Source organism: Drosophila ficusphila, unplaced genomic scaffold (genome assembly GCF_018152265.1).
Source record: "Drosophila ficusphila isolate 14025-0441.05 unplaced genomic scaffold, ASM1815226v1 contig_198, whole genome shotgun sequence".
Lineage (NCBI taxonomy): Eukaryota > Metazoa > Arthropoda > Insecta > Diptera > Drosophilidae > Drosophila > Drosophila ficusphila.
Genome location: NW_025064092.1, coordinates 95,848 through 113,529, shown reverse-complemented (window position 1 = coordinate 113,529; position 17,682 = coordinate 95,848). Strand labels below are relative to the sequence as shown.

Sequence of the window (17,682 nt, the reverse complement as noted above, 5' to 3'; positions counted from 1 at the left end):
GGGACAACACGCGCGCGTCTTTTCTGAGCCGCTTTTTTGAGTGGGTTTTTTTTCGTTGCGGAGAGTGCGACGGCGAGAGTGTGGAGACAGGAATCCATACAGTCCAACTTCCATAGCTGGAACATGCAGTGTCCAGGCGACGTAGCTTCCACTCGAACTTTAATCACAAGCAGACCCAGTTTTTACATCCACAGCATCCTTGAATGAAAATCTATCTCTAATATGAAATCTATCTCCAGTATGAAATTCCCATTGAAGAACTTATTTCAATAGCTGATGGCTATAAAAACAAAAGTTCAGAATATCAAAAGTTTAGGTATCCTTAATTGCCGAATATCTTTAAAATGAGATCAGTTAAGTACGGACAAGTGTTAGAGAAAACTTTGTCAATACCAAGCTTTTTCTTCAAAGTTATTTCAAATACATTTAGGCGCAAATCTTCCATATTCTAAAATGTTAAAGACTCTAAATATGAAACAAACAGCATCGTTTCAAAGTACCTACATATTTTAAATATTGACTACTTTAAACTAAAATCAAGTAAATTTCTTTGGTTACTATGCACATTTTGTTTAAATCCATTTATTCCTTAATTCCCAAGATGGATAAAATTAAAAAAAAAAACAGTTTTGTTGATTGGATCATCATATTTTTAACTGGGCACCATTATTTAACTGAAATGAGTGAACTCGAAATTGTTTCATATTTTTAATCCCACACAACTTATTATATGACATACCTCTAAAGTTGTTAAGTCCCACTATCGTAGGTCTAGCTAACATTATTGCTAACTGGTTTTAAATTTAATTGGCTTTGATAATTGCATAGATTCAGTGGAAACATAAATTTATTGACTTGGTGGTCTTATTAATTTGAATAAAATAAAGCAAAGGAATTTGAACTAGATTAATATCTGGCTTAACTTGCCTAACTTAATTGGGAAATTAGTCCATACCTTAGAAGAATTGATTGTGTACCAAATTCAACCAGTTATAAGTATAAGTTTGAAATTAACCTTTTCTAATTTTGGACTTCATTGTGGTTATTTTCTTAAAACGATCTTCTTTTTATTCCACCTTAGGTATATATGTACATACATATTATGACTTTAATTATTTTAAAAGGGGTTAATCTGGCTTAGTAATAGGGCTTGAATTATTATAGACGCAATATACATGCATACATCTTTAAATATTGTTTATTAATTATATGCACAGTTTCAGAATTTTGTTTGAAAAAAAAGTTAATTTTCAGAATAATAATTAAAGTCTCCTTGTACATTGTATAAGGATATCAAGCATGTACGTTTATACTGATGATTGCCATGTATCTCATAGTTTCAGGTCATCGTGGGTAAAAGATACTATATCTGGGAGGGAATATATATCTCAAGATCTCGATCTCCATGCCCGGAGCTTTTCTGATAACCCGACTGAACTAAACCTCCATTTTACATTTCATCTGTCCCATTGTTAGCTTTAATTACCGCTTTATCAATTTCCGCGCCACTCAACGTGACGCCAAAGTCGCTCAACACTCGCCGTTTACTCGCACTCACTCGACTCAAACAATCGCCGAAAATTTTCGGCAATCGGCATAGCTCAACCTCACGCACACCAATGCAGTTTCGGTTTCTTAGTCTTTGCCTTTGCCTTTTGCTTTTGCCGTTGCCGTTGCCATTGCCGTTGCCTTTGCCTTTGCGTCTCCGCTCTTCGCCGCAGCGTGCCGTATGTGTGTAGCGTGTGTGTGTGTGTGTGCCTGTGTGCGTTCGTATCTGTGTTTAGGAATTTCGGCAGCGGAGAAGAAAAAATGTGAATTTTCGAGTGAAACTGTGGCGCTGCCGGCGTCGCTGCCGCCGCGGGTTCTGCCTGCCGCCGCCGCTCGGCAGACAGTTCAGTGTCTGAAAACGCTCCTAACTGTAAGCAACGTAGCGCCGCGACTCGCGGGCTGCCCCAAAAAAGCAGAAAGAAATTGTACAAAGCAACCGAAAAAGAACAAAAAAAAGAAAAAAAGAGAAAAAATAGCCAAACGCAAAACACCGAAAAATACGCCAGAAGAAGCGGCAGCAGCAGCCTTGAATCAATTTTTTCCTGTGTTACACTTACTTTGTGGTATTTTGTGCCCGCCGTGACACTTAACGTTTTTCGCGCCACGGATACTCTAACTTGGATACACGGATAACGGAAAGGGCCAGTGGATCCGCCGTTACAAACTATCTTGGCCGAGAAAATCCCGAAAGAAAACCGAAAGAAGAATAGGAGGGGGTGGTGAATAACGGGGGCTTGTGGGGGGTTTCGGTGTGTTTTTTGTTGCTGCTGCTGCTACTTTTTTCGTGGCATATTTTTTGACTTTGACTTCAAATCGTTTGCCTTTGCTTTTTCCTTTGCCTTTGCCCCTGTGTCTGTGTGTGTGTGTGTCACTGTGTGAATGTGCGTAAGCGTTTGCGTGTGTTAGCAACAACAACAAAGATTGTATTTTTTTTCTTATTTTTCTTGATAACATTTTGGCTTTTCCGCAAAGATACAAATAGTGTTGCCCCGAAACAGAAATTTTCCAAGTTACAAACAAACAAAATCAAAACCGCGCACCAACAAAATTTTTTTTTTTGAAGGCAATCTGACATCATCTGCAAAGCTCCACTCTCCACTGCGCGAAAAAAGAAACACCAGAAATCAAAATAAAATAATACAACAAATTCTAAACATCAACCGCAGGCGACAACATTCGACAACATCAAATGAAAAGTAAGCTAAGGGACAGAAAGAAACAAAACAAATGACACTCCGAAATTTCCGCGGGTTTGGGCCATATGCGAAATGGTTTATTTTCTTTCGCCTACTTATTCACCACAAAAAATAATAAAAAAACAACAAAACCAAAAAAATGCCAACAACAACACTCACGCACACAAACACACACTACACGCACACACGAGAGCCAAGATCAAAGTCAACAGCCAAAAAAGCTCGCTCACTCAGGTTTTTTTTTGTTAACGCTCTCACGCATCGTCCCGCATAAATCTCTTCTACATCTAATGCCCCCGCGTTCTCTGTCTGTCACTCTCTCTGGCTGGCAGGCTCTCTGTCTCTCTCGGCGGCTCTCCCACGCCGCCTTGATGACGAAAGCAAATAGCCGAAAAAGACAATGAAAAAGAAAGCTTGCCCCGCTGTCGACTTTTGCCGGCCGGCGATCGCAACAGCTGTTAATGTTAACCCTTGTGTGGGCGTGTTTACTCCCAACCTTCTCTCTCTCTCTCTCCTCACTCTCTCTGACTCTCTAAAATGGACCCCCAAAACTAATTGCATTTTTCCCGTCTCTTTCACAGATAACTCTTTTTTTTGGCCCAATTGACACCAAAAACAAACAAACAAAAAAAAAAACACAAACCACTAATGTAAATCTTTTGAAGCCCACAAAAAGGACGAGTTTAAAAAACAGCAACGCACAACCAAGTTTCGAGCAGAAAGTTTAAATTAAAACGACCAAAAAACGTAAAAGACAGTTGCAAAAGCCCGTGAAAAAATCAAAACAAGAAATGCAAACGCGACTTTAACACGAATCCACTGACAAACGCTTGCTAAACGCTTTTTTTCCGGTTCAACAGAGGTCAGCAAAAGTTTCGACTCGGCAAAAACAAAAAAAGAAATTACCAAAAAAAAAAAAAGCAAAAAGAAAAAATCGAATACAAACGTAAAATCCGTCAAGGACATGATCAAATCGAGTAATTGAGCGCGCTAAATTCAAAAAGTCATCATTCCACACAACAACACCCAAAAAGAACGAGAGTTAAAGTAGGAGTTAAAAGAAGACAAGCTAAAAACAGAGAGATAGAATCGCAAGTATCTACGAAATCAGTTTCGAAAGCAGCAGTTCGCGTTTTCGAAAGCCCCCTTGAAATTCAGAAGTGTTCGAGCATCGGTTATTGCACAAGTTCGGTTTCAGCAGCTACACTCCCCCCGATATATATATTATATATATACATCCGATATATCCGATATATCCGATCGAGTCACCAGTAGCCGAAGGTAAACGTAAACCTCAAACCTCAAATCACACACGCACCCGAACCGAAGGAGCACCCAACCCCAAAATGGCATCCGAACTGGATCAATTCGCCGACCTGGAACTATCGAAGGAGGATCGTGAACAGATCTTCGATCCGCCTCTGGATCGACAGCAGTTGGAAGGTGCTGGCACCTCAAGGTACGTACCCGCCACTCGATAAGAAACACCTCCGAACACCCCAAGATCCCCCGCCGATACAGATCGAATAACAGATCGCGCAGGCGGTTCTTCTCTATCCAAAAAAGAAATCCCCTCGAAGACATTATTACTCCTCCCCCCACCCCCAAAACAAACACTCCAAACCTCTCCATCTTTCATTGATCTTGATGTAGCTTTTGTAGTTTGTTGTATGACGCTTCTTAGCCTTTTTAGTGCGGGCTCCCGGCCACAAACACCCATAAACCCATGAACCCACGAACCCACCAACCCGCGAACCCGCGAACCCACCAACCGATGAACCCACCAACCCACGACCGACCCATTAACCCAGTAATCCGATACTCTTACCCCAGATCGAACCAGATCGAATCAGATCCGTACAAGTTAGTTCAGCAACTATCAGAACTGCGCGAAAATGGCGCCAAATGGTTTTTATGGCCGCGATTCGATGCGACCCTCCAGGGTTTTGGCCAGAAAGAAAAAAAAAACCCTGAATGGATGGAAAAATGAAAATAAGTTGAGGCTCTCATGAGTAATGGGAAACCCGGAAGGGTGGGGAGGCGGAGGCCAGGGCATCCTTTTTGGCTTTGAATAGGAGCTGTAGGAGCTGCTCGCTGGCAATCCACAATTGCACAAATTATCACGCCAAATAACATGAGGTTCGCCCCTCGCACGGTGGCCCTCCTACTTTGGTGCCCCCCCCTCGTTTTTTGGACATACAACGCTGCTAAATAGCAGCTAATTTCCTGTGATAAATTGGGCATATCACCGGTAGAGACGGGCGGCCAAAGCAGTGAAAAAAAACCAAATGAAAAATAACAAATGATAAAAAAAAAAAAATGGCTCTCAGGAAAAGGACCCTGAGGATCCTCAGCGCCGCTGAAGACCCTCGTCAAGTTCCCCCCTCGAGCCAAGCACTCAAGTGGTGTAAGCAAACACTGAGCGGGCTAGAAGAACACGGGTTTCGCTGGGTAGGCGAGGCCATCATCATTGTCACATGGAAAGCCCTCGGCGAGCGGTAGCCACTGCCTGTCCCTCCCCTTAGTAGCTCCTTTCCCCACCCCTTTCCTCGCCAGCGAATTTCGGCGATTTCTCGCAGATTTCTGGGATCTTGGGCCAACCCCCGATCTGACAGAATTGATATACTTGCCGCACGCTGCATAAACCATCGGGGGTAAAAGTAGAAGTAGGAGGAGGATGAGGAGGCTGAGTTGAGACTGAGGAATCCTTCAAGCAGGATCGCTTCCTTCCTCCTTCTTCCGGTGGCAGAAGGGGAGGTGCGGGGCAGGGAGATCAACGAGGCTCTGCCACTGGCAACCAAAGATCCAAATTCGACCCAGCTCAGGGAGCCAAAGATAATGTTTGTGTTGCACCTCTAAACAGATTACCATTTTTTGCTGTAATCACGTCGATAGGAAGGGAATCTGAGCGATCGGGCAGCCAGTAGCTGGGAACTTTTCCACACGGATTACGATAGTGTACAATGTCACACTAAGGAATCTGGGGAGTTGTTCCCACTTCTATATAGACACCAGACTGGATACCAAGCTGTTCGAGTTGGGACCATTCTATATCTAGTATATTTCATTTATTGGTTGGGAATCCTGTTTTGTTACAAGGAACTAACATGTTAGGCCAAATCAGTTAAGTATATACTTAAGGAATGTAAAGTTGTTCAATTTTAAAAGGAATCTAAAGGTAGATTGTTGTGGTGCTGCAAGAATTAAACAAGATCTACATATGGTATACAATTCATTGCCAAGTTAACATTTTTATTTAGATAAAAAGGGACTCGGAACATTTCTAATCAACCTGGTGAATATATGAAATGATAGGAATGTTAAAAGTAATATGTATATACGATTTGAAGTCTACGAAATGCTATGAGTTCTACAAAATACAGAACTTGGATTAATTGGGATTGCAATGGGATTGTATGCAGATGCATATGTATCAGGGTAGCTATAATGCTAGAGAGCCTTATAAGATCTGGTTGACTGGTGCAACGGCCCACCGCATCGCCCACAAACTTGTTGCATCCCCGAGCGATGCCCGCTGCGACAGCACAGCTTGTTGCGTGTTAAGCCGCTTGTTGCAACAACGGCTAAGCCGGCAGGCAATGGCAGGCAGAAGAAGTCGGGAGAACTAATTTCCAGCAGCGGGAATGCAAAGTAAACAAAGACCAGAAAGAGTCTCTCACCAGACCGAAAGGCGAAATCGTTTTCCTTTTCTGTGGCAATTGGCATAATCCGGCAAAGGAAACATGCCGCTGCCCCAGGAGGCATCTTCCTTCCTCCGCGACTCCGCGACTCCGATGCGTTGACTACTATGCTTGGCTCTAATTTGGACTCGGACTTCCACTTCCACCTCGACGTGGTCCTCGTCTCTTGGCTCTGGCTTTGGCGTTTAGGTTTTTCGGGATCTTGGGATGCTGGGATCTTGGGATGTTTGGGATTTGCTTGGGTTGTTCTGCTTAGAGCGAAGGAAGGGTTGACCCAGAACGCCGGCGATCGAGAGATGAGATCTCAGATCTCTGGAATCTCGAATCTGGAATCTGCTTGTGATGTTGTGTGTGTGTGCGTGTGTGTGTGTGTGTGTGTGTGTTGGTGATCTCATGATCAGGTTTCTCAGGAGAGTTGGCGGTTGGAAATATGATTTTGGCTGAGTTTTAGGGGCTTTCCTGCTGCCCAATTCATTGTGTGTTCCTTTCTTCTTCTTATTGTTGTTGTTGTATTTTACTTATGTTGTTTTTGTTTTTTTTTTTGTATTTGGTTTTGTATGCCTTTGTGTGTGTGTGTGTGTGTGTTTGTTCGCTTTTCTAGTCGCAAAACGCTAAAAACACGTTTCTCATATTTCCAACTCGCTCTCAAACATTTTTAATTATAGCAGCGGCTTGTGGCCCTTCTTCCGCTGGCTTTTCTAATGTTTGTTCACTTGCGGATGGGGAGGGGCCTTCGTTTATTCATTCATTCAGAGGAGGTTGCGAGTTGAGGCTGCTTGCCAATTTGTCCTTTGCCACTTTGCTGCCTCTGCAGCTTCTAATCGCAACCCCTTCGGCTGCGCCGCCATCTGTATCTGCGTATCTGCATAGTTGCGTATCTGCATAGCTGCGTATCTGCGCATCTGAATCTGCGTATCTGTGTCCCTGCCTCCTCGAATGCCACTTAGCCTCGCAGGAGAAGCGGCTTTCTGGAGGCCAGCAGCAAATTTGATTCCCATCGATGATTATCAACTGGCAAGGAGGCATTCGCAATCGCCTGCCTGCTGATCCTGATCCTTCCACGGCTGCTCGCCTCTTTGATTGACAGCCAAATTAGTAGAGCTCCTTGTTGGTGAATGTGAACGCCTTTTTTGGGGGTAGATTGTAAATGTGGATGTGGATGCAATCTAGCCAGCAGCTAACAGCTAACAGCTAGCAAACTAGCAGGCTAGCCAACTAGCTTTGGGCAACAGCTGCTGATTCTCGGATCAACGGAGCCTGACCTTGGTTTATCGCTCCATTCAGCCATTCATTCAGTTGATCAGTCAGTCAGTCAGTCAGTCGATCGCCCCCGCCTTTGTCGTCACTCCACAATGCCAGCCCAAATTGAGCCAAAACCCGATTCACATCACTCCCATGGATGTGTGTGTGTGTGTGTGTGTGTGTGTGTGGATTAGTGTGTGTTTGTATAGAGATGATTGTGCACTGAGCAAAAACAAAGCTCATTACATTGTCTTCTAAAGAAGTGCACATTCCTCTAATATTGCATTTCTATAATCTTACCAAGGGTTTTTCGTTCGGGTAGAAGTTTTAATATCTTATAACTATCCAAAGAAGGTTTTCGGATTTTAATACAAGATCTATCATTTCAAGTAAATGATCAATTCGAGATATATAATTTGAAATATTAGTTTCCGAATTATTCAGGATAATACGACTATAACAAAATCATAGGGGATCTAAATCATTACCATAAAATTGTTCAACGGAGTACTTTTAAATATAATAAATATAAACTTTATAGAAACAACCTTTAAGTTACTAACAGACACTTCGGTTGTTAACTATATCAATATAGATTACTTACGCAAATTGCAGTAGCTCTGCCATATATTTTCGCAGTGTACCTGCGTTCTGTGGAATCAAATGAATGAAATCAAGTACTGAGGGAATGGCGGGGGAGGCGGCCACACTTTACCTACATTTCTCGACCAAAAAAACCAAAATATTCTCTGCCCCATATTGGGCTTGAAGTTGAAGGTGGTGGTCGAAGGGGAAGGGAAATGGGTAGGGGAAGGGGAAGGGGGGAGGGGAGGGGCGGCTTAGGCGTGGCCCGCCAAATTTCCGCCGATGCGAATTGCGAGCTGAAAACTGAAAACTGAAAACTGCGATTGCTGGAAGTTGAAGTTGTTGCACAGCGGAAGAGCAGAAGGACACCGACTTTGGCAAATCGCTCCGGACAGCAAACAGGATGCACATTTTTTGTTTTGTTTTCTTTTTTTTCCCTTGGTCTTTTTTGTATTCCTACTCCAGGTAGACAGGTAGCCAAAATGTGCCCGAGTGTGCGTGTGTGTGGGAGTTTCGAGCACGTTGTCAGGTACAAAAGACAAGAACGGTCTTGGCCTGCCCTAATTTCAAGGTGATGCTGTAACCAGGTTAAGCATTTGCCAGTCCTTCGAGGAGCCTTCAATGATCCCTTTCTGATTTCATTTGGCATTGGGTTCGTGTTTGTCTTGTTTCGATTCTACGATTATATTCAACTAAATCACAAGCTCAAATCACTTATTCTCTGTTTTCCATAACTAAGCTCTTTCTTTTTCCAAAGAGAATAAAAAGAAAATATGTTCTGTGAAAAGATATTTGAATGACAGAAGGATATCAACATTTTTCCTATTTCAATGTTGTAATGTTTATTGATTCATCACATGCATGTTTGTTCCTAAAATATTTTGTTTCCTTTGACAATGTGTAATGCTTTTAAAGACCACGCAAAAACTAGTACATCGTTTTGCTTGAATAATGTCCTTAAATAACATCCTTAGTAATAGCAATCCTTAAAACTTCGTTTTTTGTTTTGCAAATCAAACAGCACTGCAATCCGATTGGTTATCGTTGATCGAACATCGATTATGCTGCATCTAATTCCGAACCCTCTTCCTCCTTCCACTGTCTTCCTCCCTCCGTCTCTTTCCCACTCCCGTGCGGTGAATTCTTGCTGGTTTCTGTTGTTGTTCTCCTTTTTTTCTACCACATTTTTGTGAGCTCCTTTTTGTGTTTGTGTTCATTAGAAATTTCCGAGAATTTGAGCGACAACGCACACATGCGCACTCCACTCCGACCGAAAAGAAAGAGAGGAGAATAGCGAGGAATGAAAGATCTGGAGATTCGTGTTACTGCTGGCTTAGTTTTCCAAAACCCAAAACCAAAGCCCAAAAAAAAAATAAAATAAACGCTGCCAAGGAAGAGGCACAAAAACACACGTTCGTGTGATTTTTGGTACAAGCTGAGAAAGAGGTGGCAAGACCGGAGCGAGTGAGATGGCGCTAGAATGCTTCATTCTTGCGTTTTGTAGATCGATGCATCACCCGTATTGAACCTGAGAAATACCTAAAGATACATATGTATGTACAAATATGTATCTTTGAGGTACTAACATAGGTAAAATACATTTGAGTATAGAAGCATTTGGTGTTTGAAAAAATAGCAAACAACCATATAATTACATCCATTTGTTGGTCAATGTAATTAAAAACCTTTTTGGTAGTTTACTCATAATTTTGAAACATCCCTTAATTCATTGCACATTTCATTAAATATAAATGGGAAAAATCTTTAAAAAAAATCAATTATTACGAACATTTTTTCAGGATTATATGTATTATAGAGTACAGATCGAAATGCTAGTTTGTCCTTATGTAAGGACTTAGAAACCCTTTTGTGTTCTGGCATCTTGTAAACTGTCTAATTTGTCAGTAGTTTCCGCTTTTCAATTGCTTTTAAGGACATAGTGCGAATTCAAAAGATGTTTCGGTGTCCTTGTGCCTGAAAAGGATAATGCGATCCGTATGTACCATTGTCGAGCTGCGCGAACCGCTCAAAGGATGGCAACTGTTGTTGTTCCGGTACACGTGTCAGGCGGCCACCTTTCCAGGACTTTCTTCCCCGTTAGGAGCACTTTCTTCCTTCGGCTTGGCACCAGCTGCCAGTTGCGATCAGTCGTCAGGCAAAAGCAAGCTAACCAGCTAACCAACCAAGCAACCCTTTTCCTTTTCGTGTCTTCGAGTGTTGTTCCCGCTGATCTTCGAGATCCCCGTGATCGTGGCGTGTTCGACACGCAGGTAGGACCTCGAAATTACCTGACAGCGAATGCGACTGCGACTGCGACGATGTCCTGTTGTCCTGATGTCCTGGTCCTCTTCCTGATCCTCGCCCTGTTTTCTGCTGCCTGTCCTCTTCCTGTCTAGCCCATTGTTTGTTTTAGTCGTTCTCCCCGCTGCCGCCACCGCCGCCGCTGAAGAAAGCATTTCACCGATGGGTTAAGGGTTGCGATCCCCGTTGCGATTCTCTTCCTTTCCCCTCCTTCCATTCGACTCGTTTCGATTCGATTCGCGATCAAGTGGACAGCTGCCAAAAAAAGCTTGCCTCGGTTTCTTTCTTCGGCGAGAGCAAAGCTCGGCGAAAGCTTTCGCGATCCGCTGCTGCCCAAACAATCGCGGTCAGTTCAACAGTTACTGGCAACTTTTTAATTGAAATCATACATAGAAGCGTAGACATTTGCTTTATGAATGGCTCTACTTACAAATTTTAATACATATTAAGTTCATTTGTCAGCACTGCTTATAATTATGAAAATAAAAATTGAACTAATATGTAGTTTCACTATGTAGCGATTTAAAATAAATATTAACGTTAATTAACGCCGATAAGTAGGCTATACTTTTTTATATACATATATTTCGGTCGGCCACCAAAAGGGATATTTAGGACGGGCAAACATATTTCACAAAATCAAAAAGAAAACTTATTGATTGACAAACTTGTTCCAGCATTAAAGTATTTTGACTGACATAGTTTCTCTTCGCAGATATATGTACATTTCCTATGCGATCGACCGCTGCTGTGGGTGCGAGTGCGTTGGTTTTATGTTTTTGGGGTTTGGGGTTTGCGCACTATCAGCGCTCCGTGATCAACGTGGCCGGCTGCTAGAGGGCGCTGCTGCCGCGGCCGTTGAACCGCCGAAATGAGCAGCGACGTCGACGGCGGCAGAGCTTTACTTTTCTCTCCTCTTATTTCTGTATTAACTTTAAGCGGGTTGTTGCCGCCTGTTTACAACTGTATTTACCGTTGCTTTCGCTTGATTCCGCCGCCGCTTTTGCGGTCAACACATGTTGCCAAACATATTTTTTACTGCCCCTGCGGGGGCGACGCTGACTGCGAAGTTGACGTCGGTGCCGGCGCCGACTAGTGTGCAATGTCACGTGTGTGTCACAAATAGCGCAGAGAGAAAGAGAGGGAGAGGAAAAGGCAGGCACTAAATGACCGGAAATAACAAATAGTTGACGCGCACTGTCGTCTTCGCTGATTGTTTGTTGATGTTGTTGTTTCGGCTTTGCCGCCTGTCAGGCAGCAACACAAACATGCTAACACACATACAGAGCCATACGCAGTACGCATGCACTGCGTGACGTAATCAGTTATTGCACTTTGCCAAAGAGAGCAACGGCAAAACAACAAAGAGCGCATGCAAAGTCGCACATGCAAAAATGAACGATCGCATTTAAAGCTGAATGAGAGCGCGAAAAAAGAGGAGGGAGAGAATCAGAGAGAGCCATACTACACTTGACAGCAAAGCATAAGAATGTTTGTCAATAAATACTATTATGTGTAGTAATTTCTTAATACTTTTGGGGTCGTTTAGCAATTTGAATTCGCAAGCCGAATTAAAAAGATCTTATTCTTCTTTTTGTTTTTATTTAAAAAAAAAACAAAAGGTTTTTAAAAAGGGAGTCTTTTGCTGTCAAAGAAAAATACATATTTTTCACTGTTAATGAGTTTTTAAAAACAGAGGAGTAGTCATTTATAATATCATATCTCCAAAAATTTTAGCAAATAAAAAAGTATCCCAAGGTTTTTTTCCAACTGGCCTCGTAATACCTCGAATCGGGACCATCTGGTAACGCCATTTAACGTAACGCTTAACGTGGTCATTTCTCTTTTCCCACTTCAGCCGTCCTCTTTTTGCACACACCCATACATGGGCGAAAGCCGAAGTTGTTCTTATTGGAGCTCGGCAACTCTCGCTCGTTCGCGCTCACTTGTCGGCTCTCCCACTCTCCTTCTTGTTTGTTGCTGCTTTTGCGGCGTATTGCCATTAACGTTGGGGTTTTTGTTGTTGTTGTTGCAGTGACGCCGCTGCCGTCGGCTCCCGCTATTTTTTTTTTCCATTTTTTTCCGCATTCACATACAGTTGCGTTCATTGAAATAGCCTTGCAAGATGCAGCTTTTGGATTGATGAGCTTAAGGTTGAGGACCAATTTTTAACAAAATGGATGTTTTACATACATTTCTTCTTGGCTAAACCCGGTTTTAGCCGACTTACTGGCGTGGCTTGCATCATTCTAAGGCTATATTCCAACTAGATTTTGGCCGCAATGTTCCTTATTATATTCTCTTATTATTTTTAATCCATGTACTAGGCCCAAACCATAATGTAAAGGTTGTTACCGTATACTTTAGTCGATATTCCATATTGGGTAGCCGGCGGACACATTGGGCCTTAAAATTTTAACTTCCTACCTTCTCGACAGACAAATCTAAAATATTTTGTATCTTTTACTACGTGTGTATGTATTTTCCCTCATTCATACTTTAGGATCAAACATTCTTCTTGTTTGGAGCAATGAGGTCCTCTAGCAACTAAAAATACAAACTTGTGAATTTTTTTCGTAAAAAAAAATTAAATATAAAAATAATCAAAAAAAACAATCTCAAACTTACCGAGTTTTTGGCGTTTTTATTATCCTTGTACTCCCTTAACAAAAAAGGCAAACGATCAACTTACGGAAAGAAATTTTCAAAAGCAAACCGCTAGATGTTTTTACTTCTGTTGCTCTGCTAATTCTATGGACACAGCTGTATGTATTCGCATTCCCATCGGTTAGTCTGCTCCCAGCCGCGTTGGCTCAGCTCAGTATTTAAATACTCTCTGCATTTTGCGGTCGTCTTTTTCGGAAATACGCGCGGCGTAGTTGCACAACAACAAAAAACGGCAAAAAGCAACAACTATAGCAATAACCCAACAACAAAACAGCAAATTTCACAAATCAAAAACTGAAACGGCAAAAATTATAAAATATTATAAACGCGCGTGTGTTTGTGTAAGTGTGCGTTGCCATTTGTTTTTATAGTTTTCCTCCTATACATCGAAAAACCTCGTTATTCTGCGCGAAACATTTGATAAAGTTGCAAAAAACCAGCGCCTTGCGTTTTGTTGAGCTTTGCTTTTTTGCTCGTACGCATTTGGCATTTAAAGAACAAAAACAACAGTGAGTGTAAAGAAGAAACAAAAATAGAGGTGTCTCGATTTTTTTCCACACCCTTCTGCTTCCTCTGATTCGTAGTTTTTGTGCAGTTTTCTCCTGTTTTTTTTCCACCCAACTGTTTATCAGACACCCACACAATTGCACTTCACAGAAAGTGGAAAAAACAAAAAGTCTTGCGTGTACCGTTATGCCGGCTTTTCTCCTTATCCCTTGAACCTCCTTCTCTGTCCGGTAAAATGTGTGTGCGAGAGTCAACAATAGAAATCAATTTAGATAAACTGACCTACTTCCTATTTACTCGCTAAACGCAACAGTTGGCAACCCTGTTTTGCTAGCCGCTAATTAGCCAAACACGTTTCTTCCAGTGGAAAAACATAACGGTTCACCGATATGTATCGATAGGCAGCGGCCAGATCGATTGTACTGCATTGTGTGTGTGTGTGAGTCATTCGTAGAGGGGGGAGGGAAAAAGAAAAGAACACGCCAGCGCATCCAGAAGAAATCACAGTCCAACGGCAAATTAAAGCCCATACGCATGACTAAAAGAAACAAAAAACGAGGAAAAGAAGAGCAGAAAGAAATAAACCAAAATCATATCAGCAACGGCAGCAGTTTTTTTTGCCCCTACTTCTACACAGTTTTCGTGTGATTAACAAGTGAGCGCGTGGATCGAGAAAGTGAGACGGAAGATGGTGGGAGGAGTAGGAGTGGGAGGAGAGCAGCGGAGAGTGAGAGTGAGAGAGCTTCTCCTTTTCCCCCCTTCCCATTTTTTTGCGGGCGTGTGTGCGTGATATATTTGTCATAAATGTTCTCTTTTTTTTGCCTTAGTTTTTTTTTTGCGAATTGTGAAATAGACAAAATTGAAAAGTTCATACGAAGGCAAAAAGAAACAACCAGCAGAAACCAATGCCAAAGTGTGTGATCGGTTAGCAGAAGCGAGTGTGCGGAAGGAGGTGAAAAATACAAATTTAGAGAGAGAGCGCCTTATTAGAGATAAGAGAAAAGTTTTGCACTGCAAAGACAACAATAGCAACAAATCAAACAACTACGTCCAGCGCAAATACAAAAACAAACACAAAATGCACAGCAACAACAACAGCAACAGACTTAACAACAACATAGGCAACAACCACTTTTATCAACAAAAACAATCGTTTATACGATATTTGGATCGGTGAGTTTGCGTGTGACCCACCCCCATTACCCTTGATATTCCCCACATATCCATGGCAAACACAATATTTTACTGGCTAAAGTATACGACGATTTATTTGGGGCCCACTGTACGCACATGTAAACCATGCACAAACGTAGATTTCAAAGTTAATTCATGCCAGCAAAAGGTGCGAATCCATCAAAGTCATATGTTGTGTATGTAGATCACATTCATAAGACCCCATTAGATAGCCACTCCCTTCCACCATCCAATGATTTGCTAATCTGTAGATCTGGATTAATCTGGCATTGAGATTCCCATTGAGATCCCTTTTTTTCCTCCTTACTGAAACCTAAAGAAAGCATCTTCACAGATCTTGATTTTCATTCAATTGGTATTTAAAGGTGATAGTACAGAAACATTGCGCCTTTAAATTGCATTTTTAATTTAAGAAAAGAATTAAGTTTCAAAGATTAAACCCATCGATTAGCTATAATAAAGATGTTTTTCCTTTAGTTCATGTAAAAATGCTGATGAAAGTGGAAGCAACCAGTTTTATAAGTTGGAGATAGTTTGATAAATTGCTACTAAGTGGATTAGAAAGGCGATAAATTATGCACTAAAAGTTTATTTTGATCCTACCCATCGGAATCCATAATTTCAACATTTACAATTTTCTAAAAGATTATTTTTCTGAATTGATTTTATTAAAGAAAATAAAGTTTGAAAAATGATATAAGGAAATGTGAGTTTCTCCTCCAACTCTCCAATCTACGACTACAAAGCTCGGCTTGAACTCGATTCTGTTTGTTTATTTGTACTAAGTGGTTAGACACAGCGCATATGGTCGTGCCACGCCCACCGCCCTGCAGTTGCATACGGCTCTTAGCCAACCAGCCTCCTCGGCCCTTCTTTCGACCACCCCTGTTCGCCATTTTGTTTACGTTTGCATGATGATGATAATCGCCAAAGCACAAACAAACCAACAAACTGAAAAGCAATTGTACTAATACAATGGAAAATGGAACAAATTTGTCATAGATACATATGTCCGTATATATGCATGTGCATATACAATAACGGGTAAGGTAAAAGCACAAAAATGTATAAATACGTGATTTTTAAGAATGGAGTCAATTACTCATTATCTTTATCATACTTTTACTATAAAAGTAAAACAAAAAAAAACAAAACCGGAAGTTGTTGAATCAATTTTCTGACTTGGGCAATTGGGTTTTAATGATATGAACAACTTACATTTTTACAGACCAAATATCTAAAGAAAAAGTGCAACCATAGTTTTTGATCACACGTACGATAAATGGTTTACCGTTAACGATCACCAATACAATGAAATGTTTTTCAATTTAAACTTGAAATTTCTTTGTTCTAAAAAATTACTTTGTAGAGTGTAAAGTTTTTCTAAGGAAATCAAGAAATGGAAACAGGATATTGATTATTTAATAATGTGGGTAATGATTGATTTCGAAATGAACGTTATTACTCTAACCGCACCTGTAGCTGGTTGGCAGTGGTGAAAATTAAAGGTGACAAATTCCCGGTGTTCGAATCGAAAAGCGCACTGTTTGTACATACATACATATGTATGTCCACTAACTGATGAGTTTCACTGTGGGTGTTGCTTTTTTCACTTGGGATGATGGGGTGGAAGAGGGAGAGGAGAAAGAGAAGGAGGGTGGCCATAAGAAGCCTTCCCACACCAATGTACACCTATTTAGGTCAAAACAGCTAGCAACAATTCAAGCGTTGGACATTTCGCTGCTGTTCTTATCTTCCTCCTCTGTTTTTATGCATTTTCCATTTTCATTCTTCCTCTAGTTGACAATCACCCCTCTAACCGAAAATGGATAAATGATAAATGTTAATATGTTAATGTTGTTAAAAACTATTAAGATACCAAAAAATTGTGTCCAAATGGCAGCAATCCTCAGTTTCACATATTCGAAACCACTTCAAAGTTAGATTTCACTATTTTTTTCAGTGCAGATGTAAGCTGGAAAACAAGTTTTTCTTTTCCATATGTTGACAAAACAAATTCCTTACCCACTTTTTATTTTTCGCCATTGGCGAAGTAGTTCTAAAGGGGGTGCAAGTAGATAAGCTCGGCAAATAACGATGCAAGGAGACAAGAAGCTAAAGGAACTGCAACAAATGGGAAACAAATAACCTTACTCGTTGCATATGACCGACTGTGAGTGTGTGCGTTTGTCAGCAACTTGTGGAATGCCATTAAAATAGAACAACACACATAAATACTTATGGTACGTGCGAATGTACAAATGTATGTAAAATGGCACATGCGTCAGCGCAGTGTAAACAAATACATATATATTTGTGCGCAAGTACCAAGATTTCCATATATTCATGAGACAAAAATAAAGTTGCAATACAAAAAAATCAACCAGCAGATTTCCGACTTTTTCATTCATAAAAATTATACAAAAATGAAAGAAAAGAAACAAAGAGGAAGGATGAAAGCAAGCACACACACGCGAGTGCAATGTGTGCACTGATAAAGCAGCAGCCCTGCGACTCTGTATGCATGCAAGTGTGAGTGCAGTGAGCGCCGCCTTTTTATAAGAGAGATAAAAGCTGAAAGAAAAGAACCTTATAAAAACAAAAATAAATACGCGCTGGCGCCGACGTTGATGCCGCTGCATTTGTGCATATGTATGTATCTATGTGCATATGTCGTATATTGATTGGATTTGGCAGGGTAAGCACACAGCAGTGTTTAAAATACTAGTATGTATCCGTTT

The 17,682-nt window shown here is 41.2% G+C and overlaps 1 protein-coding gene across 6 annotated transcripts in view; it reads left to right on the top strand.

Annotated features, from left to right (window-relative positions):
• LOC108091161 (insulin-like growth factor 2 mRNA-binding protein 1) overlaps positions 1 to 17,682 on the top strand; it is a 33,697-nt gene that overhangs the window by 8,421 nt on the left and 7,594 nt on the right. For 3 of the 6 annotated variants that reach the window (XM_017190194.2, XM_017190196.2, XM_017190199.2), the window contains one exon: positions 3,326 to 4,203. In XM_017190194.2, the coding sequence (XP_017045683.1) occupies positions 4,091 to 4,203 (113 nt within the window). In that variant the 5' untranslated portion in view covers positions 3,326 to 4,090. Of the gene's footprint in view, positions 1 to 2,611; positions 2,745 to 3,325; positions 4,204 to 14,139; positions 14,921 to 17,682 lie in introns of those variants that run through there. The other 3 variants (XM_017190197.2, XM_017190198.2, XM_017190200.2) reach the window with 3 other exon arrangements.